The 12199-nt window shown below is 43.8% G+C and overlaps 1 protein-coding gene across 4 annotated transcripts in view; it reads left to right on the forward strand.

Moving 5' to 3' along the window:
• Window positions 1-12199, forward strand: part of LOC144829078 (putative 2-ketogluconate reductase) — a 398272-nt gene that overhangs the window by 133501 nt on the left and 252572 nt on the right. For all 4 annotated transcript variants that reach the window (XM_078687848.1, XM_078687847.1, XM_078687849.1 and 1 more), the window contains one exon: window positions 7158-7329. In XM_078687848.1, coding sequence (XP_078543974.1) covers window positions 7158-7329 — 172 coding nt within the window. The remainder of the gene's footprint in view (window positions 1-7157; window positions 7330-12199) is intronic.

Here is a 12199-nt window from a genome sequence, read left to right on the forward strand (position 1 = left end):
AGACCTAAGGTGACCTACCTAGGCCACCTTTTGTCTAAGGAGGGGCGTGCACTTACATCAGATCGTATCCAAGCCATCCTGGACACACCAACACCTTCTACACAGAAAGATGTTCGAGCATTTTTGGGTCTTACGTCCTTTTGTAGGCAGTGGATACTGGGGTTTTCACATATAGTGAAACCACTGTTAGCGCTATTGACAAAAGACACTCCAATTCCCCTTCCTTGGACAGATGAATGTGAAAACGCTTTCCAACAGTTACGTCAGGCCCTTTGTTCAGCACCAGTGTTAGGCACTCCTGATTACACGAAACTTTTCACATTATATGTACATGAGAGAGATGGATGTGCGTCATCTGTGTTAGTACAGATGCACGGGGACAGGCAGCGTCCGTGTGCATATTTCTCGGCATTGCTCGATCCTGTCGCTCGGGCATTGCCGGGGTGTTTTCGTTCGGTCGCAGCGACAGCTGTGTCAATACGTCAGAGTGAGGGAATAGTGTTATCTCACAAGCTGTTAGTGTTGGTTCCCCATGCTGTTGACGCCCTTTTGAATCAAACAAAGACGCAGCATTTAACAAGTGCCCGTCTGACCGGATATAAACTAACGTTGCTGGCTCCCCATATCACATTGAGGAGATGTGCTACGTTAAATCCAGCAACATTGTTACCATTCCTGACGACTCAGCCTGAGGCACAAGAAGCACATGATTGTATTTTTGTGACTGAGGAACAGACAAAGGGTCGTATCGATCTCCAGGATACGCCTTTCTCAGATGTAGATGGAGAATTATGGGTGGATGGCTCCTGCCTGAAGCTACCGGATGGTACGACTTCGGCAGCATATGCCATCACTACTTTGTATACTATCGTGGAAACAGCACGCATACCACAGAAATCAGCCCAGGCAGCGGAGCTGATAGCATTGACACGAGCATGTGAGCTTAGTGCAGAGTTGTGTGTGAATATTTATACAGATAGCCGCTATGCTTTCGGAGTAGCGCACGACTTTGGCCTGCTCTGGAAGGAAAGAGGTTTTCTGACATCACACGGAACACAAATTATGTATGGAGAACTGGTGCACAATCTTTTGACTGCCCTGACATTTCCTAAGAAGATAGCTATAGTGAAATGCAGTGCACATAAGAAAGTTATTGACAAAGTAGGGCAAGGAAATGCTTTCGCTGACCAAGTAGCACGAGAAACTGCAATGAGACCTGACTCCACTCCATGTATGTTGTGAAGTCACAAGCAGAACGATGGCATGATGCTAGGAAAGAAGTGAGGGAAATACAGAGAGTTGCTTCTGATAAAGAACGAGAGCAATGGTCTGAAAATGGAGAACTGGATGATGAAGGTTGTTGGCGCAACAAACAAATGGATAGGTGGAAGTTGCCCACAGCTTTTGTCCAACCTATGGTTCAAATGGCACATGGGCTAGCACATGTTGGAGCTTCAGCGATTGTGAAATTGCTTGCGCAAGTTTGGGAGCATCCAGAGATTGCTAGCACGGCCAAGAGAGTGGTACAGACCTGTATGATCTGTCTTAAATACAACCCAGGGAAAGGAACACGGACTCCAGCAGGGGGATTTGAAATACCTACTGCACCTTTTGAAGTCCTGCAAATGGACTATATCCAACTTGAACGCTGTAATAATCTAAAGTACGTCTTGGTGGTGGTGTGTGCTTTCAGTAAATGGATTGAAGCCTACCCTACTAAGGACAATACTGCAATGACTACAGCAAAGGTGCTACTGAAGGAGTTCTTCCCTAGGTATGGTGTTTGTAGACTATTATGGAGTGATAACGGGCCTCATTTTATAGCAGACGTTATCAAGTACGTTCTGAGAGGTCTGGGGATAAAACAGAAGTTTCATGCAGTGTTCCATCCACAGTCGGCTGGCTTGGTGGAACGCTACAATGGAACACTGAAGCTTAAACTAGCAAAGATCCAGGCTTCCACTTCTCTGACTTGGCCCGACGCTTTGCCTTTGGCATTGTTGTCAATAAGATCAGTACCACACTCCCGAACCGGCCTTACACCGTATGAAGTGGTGTTTGGTCGTCCCATGAATATTTGGGGAGTGCCAAAACCAAGTTCCGTATATGATGTACCTTGTGTATTGATGAATGACTATCTGGCACAATTAACTGATAACTTGGTTTCTATTCATCAACAGGTTCGAGAAGCACTCCCTGACCGGTCCACAGGTGAGGGTCATAGTCTCCGACCCGGTGACTTCGTCCTCATCAAGGCGTTCGAGAGGACGAGTGGCCTGGAGCCCCGATGGTGCGGTCCCGAGCAGGTTCTGCTCGCAACAAGAACGGCCGTCCGAGTGACCAACCGGAAGAACTGGATTCACTCCCTTCATTGTCGCAGAGTGCAACCCGGATTGGTGGAGCCTGCCGTGTTGACTGACCATCGAGAAATCCTGACTACAGAGAAAGGCCCTGCTGTGGTACCTGATGAGCAAGAGGAGTTCTTCCCGGACCCGACGACTTCTGGAGTAAGAAAATACAACCTTCGACCCAGGAAGAAGTTTTCTGCTGTTTAGACTGATGTCAGAACGGCCTCTTGGTTGGTGCAACGGAGAGCCGATGAGGCAAGGGGGGGGGGGATCAGCCTTGCATTAGAGTAGTGACACCCGTCTTGGCCCGTTGGTGAAGAAAACAACAGCCGCCTTGGGGGAAGAGTTCTGACAGCCTTTTTTTTAGTTTCAGGAAGATTTGCGAGACATTTGTTCAACATGGAGAGAAAGAAAGTGATCTGCGCCTTCGGATTTATTGCTAGTGTGGCAGTTGTTGCCATTATCACGTGGTTTGTTGAGGATGTAATTCCTGCCCGTGATCTATATGTGGTTTCTACACCGGTGCCAGAGGAGCATTTCTTTTATACGCTCCCCTATCAGGAATCAAAACACCGCTTGTCCTTTGTAAATAACACCTTCATTCAGATGCTACATCATACCCACACTGCTACAAATGAAACAAATTGCTGGATATGTGGTATGATGCCAGCGCACCAGAAGAAGGGGGGAACACCGTTTATACCTCTCCCTTTCTCTCATAATGGTTCTTGTCGTGCCTGGTATACTCTTCTATTTGCCACAAGAAAGCCTGCTGTTGGAAGATTACTTTTTAGACTAAACAAAGAATGTCACCAGAATAAAGAAGGCTATCCACAAGCCAATGGAACTATATGGGAGTGGGAAGAATATCGACCGGACAATGAGTCTACTCCCTACATTTTTACGAACACTAGAGACACTGTCGAAAGTGAAAAATTTGTGATCTCAGTTGCACAAGCACAAGCGGACTTATGCGTACAAAGTGTTGGGTACATCCCTGTAGGTGTTAGTGATTGTATTAAAGTCTTAAATATAGATGGTCTGAATAATAGCACATTTTTAGCATCCCATAATACATATTTTGTATGCGGTAATAGAGGATATTATCGATTACCAGCTGGCTGGTCAGGAGTATGCTATGTATCGTTTTTATTACCACCAGTGTTTTTAGCACCTGCCACTTATCATAAAGACTTGAAATTGTTGAATAATGCCACTGTGAATAGATACAAACGTACTTTATCTATCGATGATGTGGACCAGACCGACACTAGTTTGCAGCAATATGTAGATTTTAACCTAGGGTTATTCTTTTTTGTTGGAGCTGCCCTAAACAGTAGAAAGATAAGAAGATTAACTAGAGTTGTAGAGGCAGTGACCAACCAAACTGCTGCAGCACTAGGAAACGTAACTGAAGAGTTGCAAATTACTAGAATTGTTGCCCTGCAAAACAGAATGGTGTTAGATGTCATATTAGCAGAAAAAGGAGGAGCTTGTAGACTTATTGGAAGTAGCTGTTGTGTCTTCATCCCAGACAACTCGCCTTCTGTTTATAATGCCATAAATAAACTGCATAAAATAGCTGCTGACATACATGTAGATAATGGTACATGGACCTTCTCTAGTTGGTTTTGGACCTTATTTACTACATGGGGTTGGAAGATCCTCACTGGCCTTTGTATAATAGTAGTAATTCTTTTTACTTGCTGTATGTGTATTCAATGTGGTCCTATGATATGTTCTCTTTGCATTACCTCTTGTATACCCAATAAGAAAGCTGTTTCCGAAGCTGCTTATCAAAAGAGTCTAACTAAAGAGATTTCTAACATTATGAGCATTGACATTCAAGATGAGTTTGATGACTACCCTATGAAATGGAATGGCTTCAGCTAACGCTGAAAGGGTCGTCTGTTGTAAATAAAACAGCGGTATTATTAAGCATTAGCTGAAGCCATAATGCATCAGTCCAAATATCTAGTATAGGGATTTCATTTTGTATTTCGAGTCCACCATTTTCATGCCCTACATTGCCATGTGCTCAATGTTCTGATTGTCCTACCTCTCTGCCAGTTACACTGTGGATTCTACCTAGCAACAGTTATTATTAGTCCTTCTTGAGAGTGTAGCGCATGCTCAGCAGAAGTAACAGTTGTTCCTTATTAGCATAGCCCTCCCATGTTCTAGAAATACTGTTAGCTCCACCCACTGATATATTTGGAAATGTCCTTACGTGGTTGTAACCTCTGTCTAAGCTGTAAGCTGAACCCCTTCCACTGTGTATAAAAGGGGCCATGTGCTTGTATTCAGTGTGCTACTCTGTACAATACTGTAGAAGTGTTGTGGAGGTTGTATCACCACCTTTAAAGGTTTATTAAACTATGTTTTTGTATTTCCAGTTTCCTTGCCAACTTCATTTGTAAGTCTAAGGACTTTGTACACAGAAGGGCGAACCCTTTCGGTACCTTTGGGCCTTGCTGAGGCCTGAACTCATCAACAGCACTATTCATAATTGGCTGGATAAGCAAATTTACGATACCATTTAACATGAAACAGTTTCTCTTGAATGCGTGTAGTAAGTTTAAGTCTTTTCTATTGATCATTTCATTTGTGAAAGATTGAAAGGAGTAGTTCCAAAGCTCAAACTGAGATTCGTGCTCTGGCGCCTTTTCCATTATTTTCTAGCACTCCATTCCTTCCTATCATTAGACAATTAATTGGCACTGAAATCTGAAAGTCCGCTCTATCACAGGTCCACACAAGTCTGAGCAAAATACACTTTGTTCAGAATCACAGGAGCAGTTTAGACATTTAACAGAAAATGTGCTATCACTATTAAGAAATATTATTAGGGGAGAGTAACTTCTACATACACCTACCTGTGATTAACCACAGAATTTCTTCAGATAACGGAGGATATGAGATGATTCTTGATCCTCATTGAAGGCTTAGGAGTCATTACGTCAAACAGGAATTTTTCATTTGAAGCGTAGGAAGTGTGATTATGACGCTGATATTAGAGTCTGTATGATACGTAAAGGGAGGGATGAGATATTTAGCAAACACTATATTTTTTGCAATTAGAAATGAGAGTCCCCTATTTGTTATTTTAAGGGACCCACTTTTAACAGCACTCAAACAATTATTTTATAATTTAGTTTAAATAAAAATAATGTATCTATGCCTGTCTGTATGTATATGGTATTTTTGTTGTACAAACCTAGCCAAATGACAATGAAGTGGTGTTCAAGCTCAAAGGCAAAGTTACAGTTAGCAACTAATTGGTGGGGTAGCTGGGTTCTAAGAGCAGAAGTGTATTTTTAATGCCCCGTGATGCAGTGTTCGTTTAAGAGATGCATCTTCAGCTATTTCCCAAAATGGAGCCTGTTTGGGTAGTCCTGATCGATATGGGGACGACATTTGGTGACTTTATTTTCTTCATTTTTTTGCTCTTGATTGCAATGGGCGTCAAAGCACACACAACACACAGCAGCTGTTGGTGCAGGAGTGACGTCTTTTGTCCCTCCTTGGAACACAAATCCAGCTCTCTTGGGCTTTGCTTTTGTTTAAATCTTGTGAACGAATGCTTTTTCCTCATATGATCCTCGTTCAGATGTCCATCGTGACTTCGTTCATTGGGAGATATGATTCACGTTTGATGCTGTTTTACCACATCTCTGATCCAATTAAACCACATGAAATGAGGCATTTATGGAATTTGCAGTGCCTTCTAAACGGAGGCTTAATTGCCCCACACACTGTCACTTTCTTATCTAGAACAGCACAAAGAGCAAGAGCTTCTCTGGTGACCAGGCAGCAGAAGAAGCTTCTTTCCCGCTATAGTTGAGGGTATTAGTGTGTACTGCAACATTTTCAAAGCGGAGGACCCTGACTGCTGAAGCTACTTCAGTACTTCTGCACCTTAAGGGACATGCAGAATCGTTTGTCGTTTGCTAGGGGTGCAGAGTATGTGAAGCAGGCTTCCAAGCTATCTCATGAAGCACGGAATGTGAAACTTGGGCTTCTTCTTTATGGGAGCACGAATGCCATGAGTTTCTCAATGTACAGTGAAGTATGTCCTTATAAGATGCCCTAACCTGGACGGTGGATTGTACATTCAGAGTTATTGGAGTATGTTAATCCAAGATGTCACAGAACTTCTTCTTGTGAGGCCAGTTCCTTTTTGAAGCCTATAAAAGGGAGCACTTGTTATAAATTTTTGTCCCTGATTTTACACAGAATAATCTGACTTTGGACCTGATATCCTGATTGGCTTTTTACTCTTTCCTCATATCAGCAGCTGCTTGGTGCCTTGCTGTTTTCTCCAACACAATCTATGCATTGAGTCAAAAATGACACAGATTGCCAAAAGAGGTTTTTCTCCTTTTATATTTTACCTCCTAGATGCAACCCTCTAAAGGGTACAACTATCATCTAGCACATATATTCTGTGCAAGATGTCATTGTGGCTTCTGTGGGAATTTGCTCATTCTTTGGGCAATCTAAACGGGCACTCAACAGACCTATTCAGTGACCAGTCCATGATATTCATGCTTAGAAATGTATCAAAACGTGAGCTGTAATTAATTAAGTTAAAAACAGCTCCCACAAATTAATATAAACATCTTTCTTGGAAATACCTTTCCTAGACCCTTCAGGTTAGCTCTAAAATGTTTGAGGTGATTGCTTAAAGTGTTGATCTAAAGTACGACATACAGATTTGATTATAAATATATGTATCTATTCGAGTGTCTAGGTTATCTTGACTTTAAAGGACAGACATAAAATTAACTCATTTAATGTCTTTACTAGGTATCGAAATGGCAGTGTCCCCTCACACAGAACGCTTTTGTTTAAACTGGATGTCAGGCGACGTTAACGGAGCAACCGTTGGCATAGTTGGAATGGGACGTATTGGATATAAAATTGCTCAGAGAGCCAGAGCCTTTGAAATGAAAATTCTGTATCACAATAGAAATCAAAGGTAAAGCATGTAACCTAATTTGATAACTCATAAATGATGTCATAAGTCAAGCAACTTTTTTGGAAGTCAGAAGGTGTCCTTTTGTGCCTGAAAATCCCTGGAATTATACCCTTGGTGAGACCAGGGAGCTCCCTGTTCCCATAATAAAGGAGGCGAAGATCAATGTATATATGTCAAAGGGTTTAATTTCAATGATCTACTTATATTTATTTAACCACTTATATTGTATAGGCGAGCCCGAAACGTATATGGCTACTTTAGATCAAAACTAGAATTAACATGGTTGCACTGGAAAGAGAACAGGGTGATACATCGACAATGAAGCAGATAAAACCAAGGAGGTATTGTCTGCAAGTCCAGGTGAGGTGGATAGCTTTAGGTGATCATTGCCCAAGATTTGCTTTAACACGTGTGATTTGATTTGTTTAAGCATGGCTGGAATAGAATTCCTTGGTGATTTGAAAGACTGTTAATTGGCAATTCCAGCCTCCAATTTAGGAACTTCAAAAAGTAATACGTCTTTGTATCTCTGGCTTCTAGAGTTTCCTAAAATGTTGATAATCTCATCCAGGTAGGGTGAACTCTCTCATTTAAGGCCTTCCAAGTGATGAAACACAGTTTGAATTCGTTTCTGGCTGAGATATGCAGCCAGTGAAGGCCATGGAGAATGACACTGCTATGCCTATGTATCAAAAAAGCGATTTAATTGCATACTTCGATAGTATTCAGTTACTATGACTAGATCGCGCCCACTGGGCCTGTTTAGATTCCCTGTTCACAGTGGAAGAAACAATATATATTATTCTGGGTCTTCCGGGTGATAAAGTGTATGCTTCCTTCTTAGCCATGCATATGCTTTCCATGTTTTAAGATTCCCTTGATCGGGATTCTCTACCCCCGTCTCTCAGGGAGGCTGTCATCGTAACACTTCTGAAGCCTGATAAACCAGTCTCCTATTGTTATTCCTATAGGCCGCTCTTCAACAATATTTTTTGCAAAGTTGTTGGCCAATCGCCTTCTCCCTCTTTTGCACTTGAGCGTGAAGCCTAACCAATCCGGATTTATCCCCGGCGGCTCCACCTCACTCAAGATTATGAACCATCTGCACCACCAGGTTTCCGCAATAGCTGCTGTTCTCAACACCACAATGGTGTTCGACTCACTTGAATGTCCCTGTCTTTTTACTCTACTTGCCTGCTACAGTTGTAGGTCTCGTTTTGTTTGGCAAATACAACTACTGTACACCCTCTCCACTGCCTGTATATACCTCAGTGGTATGCCCTCTGTTCCATTCCCCATCATACGTCCCACTTGTCAGGGCTGCCCCTTTGTCGCCACGCTTATTTGCCATTGCAATGGAGCGCCTGACGGCGCGACTCCGACAACATCATGTTCGTCGGGGACCCTGCGGGCTAATAGTTTTCATGTATGCCGACGATGTGACTCTCTACATTTCCCACCCACCAGGAAAATCATTATAGAGTGGCAGTAGCCACTCTGTAGTTATAGTTAAAGTGACCAGAGATAGGGATTTTTCAGATTTTGTCCGTTAATAACTTTCCACCCATTTGACAAATGAGCGTGAAACTTTGCGCACCTCCTACCCCTATTTCATTTTGGAAGGGCTGAAGGTTTCACGGTGTTTGGTCTAGGGGTATTCAGAGAAAAGAGGGGAGTCCCGAAACAGGATTGCAATCCAATTCATTTTCCATACACTTTTGTATTTCGAATAGCGTGTAAACTCTAGGCACATTTTTATGAAGTTTGGCAGTATTACATACTAGGGGGCACAGATGATTCTGTGGACTTGTGCAGGTTAGTAGAGTAAAACATTTTTAAGTTATACGGTTTTTTAACTTCGTGCTATATTGTAACACAATACTAATAAAAGGTGCAAGTAAGCCCAGAAAATAAACTAGACTGCATATATATTGTTTTAGATTTACTACCTGAACCACAGAAAGACGAATTTATGATCACATGCTCATGCTAATGGAAACCTATAAACAAATACATAACAAATCAAATACATCTTAATGTTCATAAGTTTTATTTGCATGCGCTCTTGCTCACAAAATAAAACTGGTCCAACAGGCCAAATAAAAACCATCTTTCTTATGTACTCCTGTGCAACAAAAGGAAAATGTGTCTAACAGTGAGAAACACACACTACTGTTTTAAGGGCCTGATAATTGGTCACTGGGAAAAAATGAATATTCTCAATTTTATAACGATACCAATTGTTGCATTTCATTCACTTTGGCCTTCACATATAGCACAACCCTTCTAAAAGTAGCAAGAAAGACCAAAAAGTAAGCTAAACTTCATATGTAACGTTTCAGGTTTACTACACGAACAACTGAAAAACCCATTTATGGTCGCATATTAATGGACACCTATAAACAAATAAATAATTAATAGAATACATCTTAATCTACATAAGTTTTCTTTGCATTCTCTCTGGCTCACAAAATATAACTGCGGCCAACAAGCCAACCAAAAGCCATCTTCCTTATTTATTATATTTTTTTTTTTATATAAATTTTTATTGCGGATTTTAGAAAGTAGACCTTAAATCAGATCAACCATTTCACTTGGTGCATCATTGAACACAAAAAACTGAGTAGAATATTGTACACAGCCATTCAGCCCACAACCCGGAGGTCAGGCGGCGTGGTATGTCACACATATAAGAAAATGCCAAAGTGCCCACCCTGCTTGGGTGGACAGTCACCTATAGTATACAGTTTCCGCTTTTAACCCCCCTAACAAAAAACAAAAAAACTCCCCTTACACCCCGTTCATAACGAGATAATTCCGGAGCCAGTATCAGTGCTGGGTCTATTGTGATGTGGACCTATCGTATTTGCTGGTGGTGATCAGCTGTAGGACATAGTACTTGCGCCTCTCAGTCCCTAAGGATAGTTGTCGAAGACCCTTACGCTGCAAGCTCATACTAGATCCCATTGCCCGAGTACTCCACGGCCCGTGTGGTGTGCCTAACTACCCCTATGTGAGTGTCCCTTTCCCTCCCCCCCCTTTCCCAACTGCTGCCAGTGCGGGTGTATATAATGTGCGGTAAAACCAGATCATGCTACCATTCAGGAATACCTACTGTATATTAATGTTCCATGTAGTCCTTGTCAGTTATTGCTCGCCTTCCTCGGCCTCTCCTCCTACCATATAATCGCGCAGCGCTTGCACTATCATTTCCCACGCTCTCGCCATGTCCATGCATTTATCATTGTCACTCCTGGTAGCCTGCCGCATTCTAATAATACTTTCACAGCCAGCCCATCTCAACAGCTCAGTCCTCCACCGTCTCACTGATGGTCCTTCTTTAGATTTCCAGTGCCAGGTGATCTCCCTCTGAGCCAGCATAAGGCCCAGATCGATAAATTTGCTAGTGATTTTCGTCCTCTTTGTGTGAGGCAACCATAGCAGCAGGCATGCCGCCATATCGAAGTCCACCTCCCTGTCCGTAACTGTGTTCAGGAGGTCTCCCACATCATGCCAGTACGACCCCAGCATTGGGCACCCCCACAGCAAATGGTCTAAGTCCGCTTCAGGTGCCAAGCATCTCGGGCACATGGCGTCCTGGACCCGAAAATATCGCGCTATCCTCTCCGGGGTCAGGTAAGCTCTATGAATAACGAAGAAATGTACCTGCTGGAATCGGGCATTCTTCGTCCCCTTCCAGGTCCGCCCCAAAACATGACCCCAGACCACGTCCGGTATGGGCTTACCTATACTATCTTCCCATCTTGCTTTTAGCGCCATCAGCGGTGCCAATCCCTCGCTCTGCAGTCTATTATGGAGGCAGGTCACCGCCTTGGTAGTGCCCGCGGCCATAACTGCGTATTGACACGCCATAGTTGTCTCCGGTTCCGCCAGCCCTCCCTTCCAGTGCCTTTGTATCGCTGCAATCACTGCCGCATGCAGCAGAAAGTCCCCGTCCGGCAGACCAAATCGCTCCTGCACCTCCTGGAAGGGGGCCAGTGTCCCCTCAATGTAGAGATCTCCAACCATCTGCAGCCCCAGTTCCTCCCAGTCTGATAGCGGGGACCAATCGCCCCCATGCGGCAGTGCGGTCAGCATCCCTAGCGGGATCTCTGGTGCGTATGCTCGGGAGTTGTTCGCTCTCTTCAGACTCCTGTTCCAGCAGAGTCTGAGCGTCCTTTCTTCCAACGTTAGGTCCCTCACCTCCAGTTTCTGTTGCATGACTATGTATGACAAAACATGCCGTTGGATACCCATCCCCCTATCGATGTCCGGACCCCTGAATTCCCTGGCCACATGTTGCGTCAATATTTGCAGTTGAGCTGCCAGATAGTACAATTCAAAATCAGGGACCGCCATCCCACCCTCTAGCTTAGGCCTAGTCAGGGTTGTCAACGCCACTCTGCGCCGTCCCTGACCCCACAGGAAGCCGGTCACCAACATCTGTAGGTCCCTAAACATACGCCGCGGTATCCACACCGGTAAGGTCCTGAAGTAGTAAAGTAGCCTCGGAAGTGCCACCATTTTCAAAAGTGCCACACGGCCCAGCACAGACAAGGGGAGAGAGGCCCAGAAGTTTACACAACCCCTCAGCGCGCGCACACATCGCCCCACGTTTCCCTCTAGTAGGTTTGTGGCTACATGGTATATTCGGACACCCAGATATGTAAAGCTGGAAGGTTCCCAGATCACTTCCAACTCAAGGGGGGGCTACGTGTGCCCTCCCGTAATGGAAAAACACAGGTCTTGGTCCAGTTCACTTTAAGGCCCGACACTTCGCCAAATCTTGATAGCATGGCGACGGCTCCCTCTAGCGCCTGTCCAGGATCGGCCAAGTACAGCAGTAGGTCGTCCGCATACAGTGATATAT

This window comes from Lissotriton helveticus, chromosome 4_1 (assembly GCF_964261635.1).
Source record: "Lissotriton helveticus chromosome 4_1, aLisHel1.1, whole genome shotgun sequence".
Taxonomy (NCBI): domain Eukaryota; kingdom Metazoa; phylum Chordata; class Amphibia; order Caudata; family Salamandridae; genus Lissotriton; species Lissotriton helveticus.